The 568-nt window shown below is 64.6% G+C and overlaps 1 protein-coding gene across 1 annotated transcript in view; it reads left to right on the top strand.

Annotated features, from left to right (window-relative positions):
• The window catches only part of LOC103907626 (bromodomain-containing protein 2), an 8,784-nt gene that overhangs the window by 4,361 nt on the left and 3,855 nt on the right, over positions 1-568 (top strand). Inside the window, 2 exon segments of the mRNA XM_019474727.1 lie at positions 15-347; positions 422-544. Coding sequence (XP_019330272.1) covers positions 15-347; positions 422-544 — 456 coding nt within the window.

The raw sequence follows: 568 nt of genomic DNA, 5'->3' as shown, positions 1-568 counted from the left end.
TAGCCCCTGACGCCGCTGCGCCATCTCTCCCGGCAGGAACTCAAAGAAGGCGGCAAAAGCGGCTTTGCCGCCACCGCCGGCCCTTTACGATTCGGAGGAGGAGGAGGAGAGCAAACCCATGACCTACGACGAGAAGCGCCAGCTCAGCTTGGACATCAACAAGCTGCCGGGGGAGAAGCTGGGCCGGGTGGTGCACATCATCCAGTCGCGGGAGCCCTCCCTGCGCGACTCCAACCCCGAGGAGATCGAGATCGATTTCGAGACCCTCAAGCCCTCGACGCTGCGGGAGCTGGAGCGCTACGTCCTCTCCTGCCTGCGGAAGAAGCCCCGCAAGCCCTACAGCGAAAGTAAGTGCCTGCTGGGGAGGGGGAGGGGTTATGGGGGGCTGAGCCCCGACCGAGCCTCCCCCTTCTCCCCGCAGCCATGAAGAAGCCGGTGGGGAAGACGAAAGAGGAGCTGGCGCTGGAGAAGAAACGGGAGCTGGAGAAGCGGCTGCAGGACGTCAGCGGCCAGCTCAACTCCACCAAGAAGCCCCCAAAGAAAGGTGAGCGCCGGGGCGCTTCGGAGA

The sequence above is a fragment of the Aptenodytes forsteri genome, unplaced genomic scaffold, assembly GCF_000699145.1.
Source record: "Aptenodytes forsteri isolate BGI_AS27 unplaced genomic scaffold, ASM69914v1 Scaffold474, whole genome shotgun sequence".
Lineage (NCBI taxonomy): Eukaryota > Metazoa > Chordata > Aves > Sphenisciformes > Spheniscidae > Aptenodytes > Aptenodytes forsteri.
Note: the sequence above shows the minus strand (reverse complement) of the source record. Positions and strands in the feature narration are given on the sequence as shown.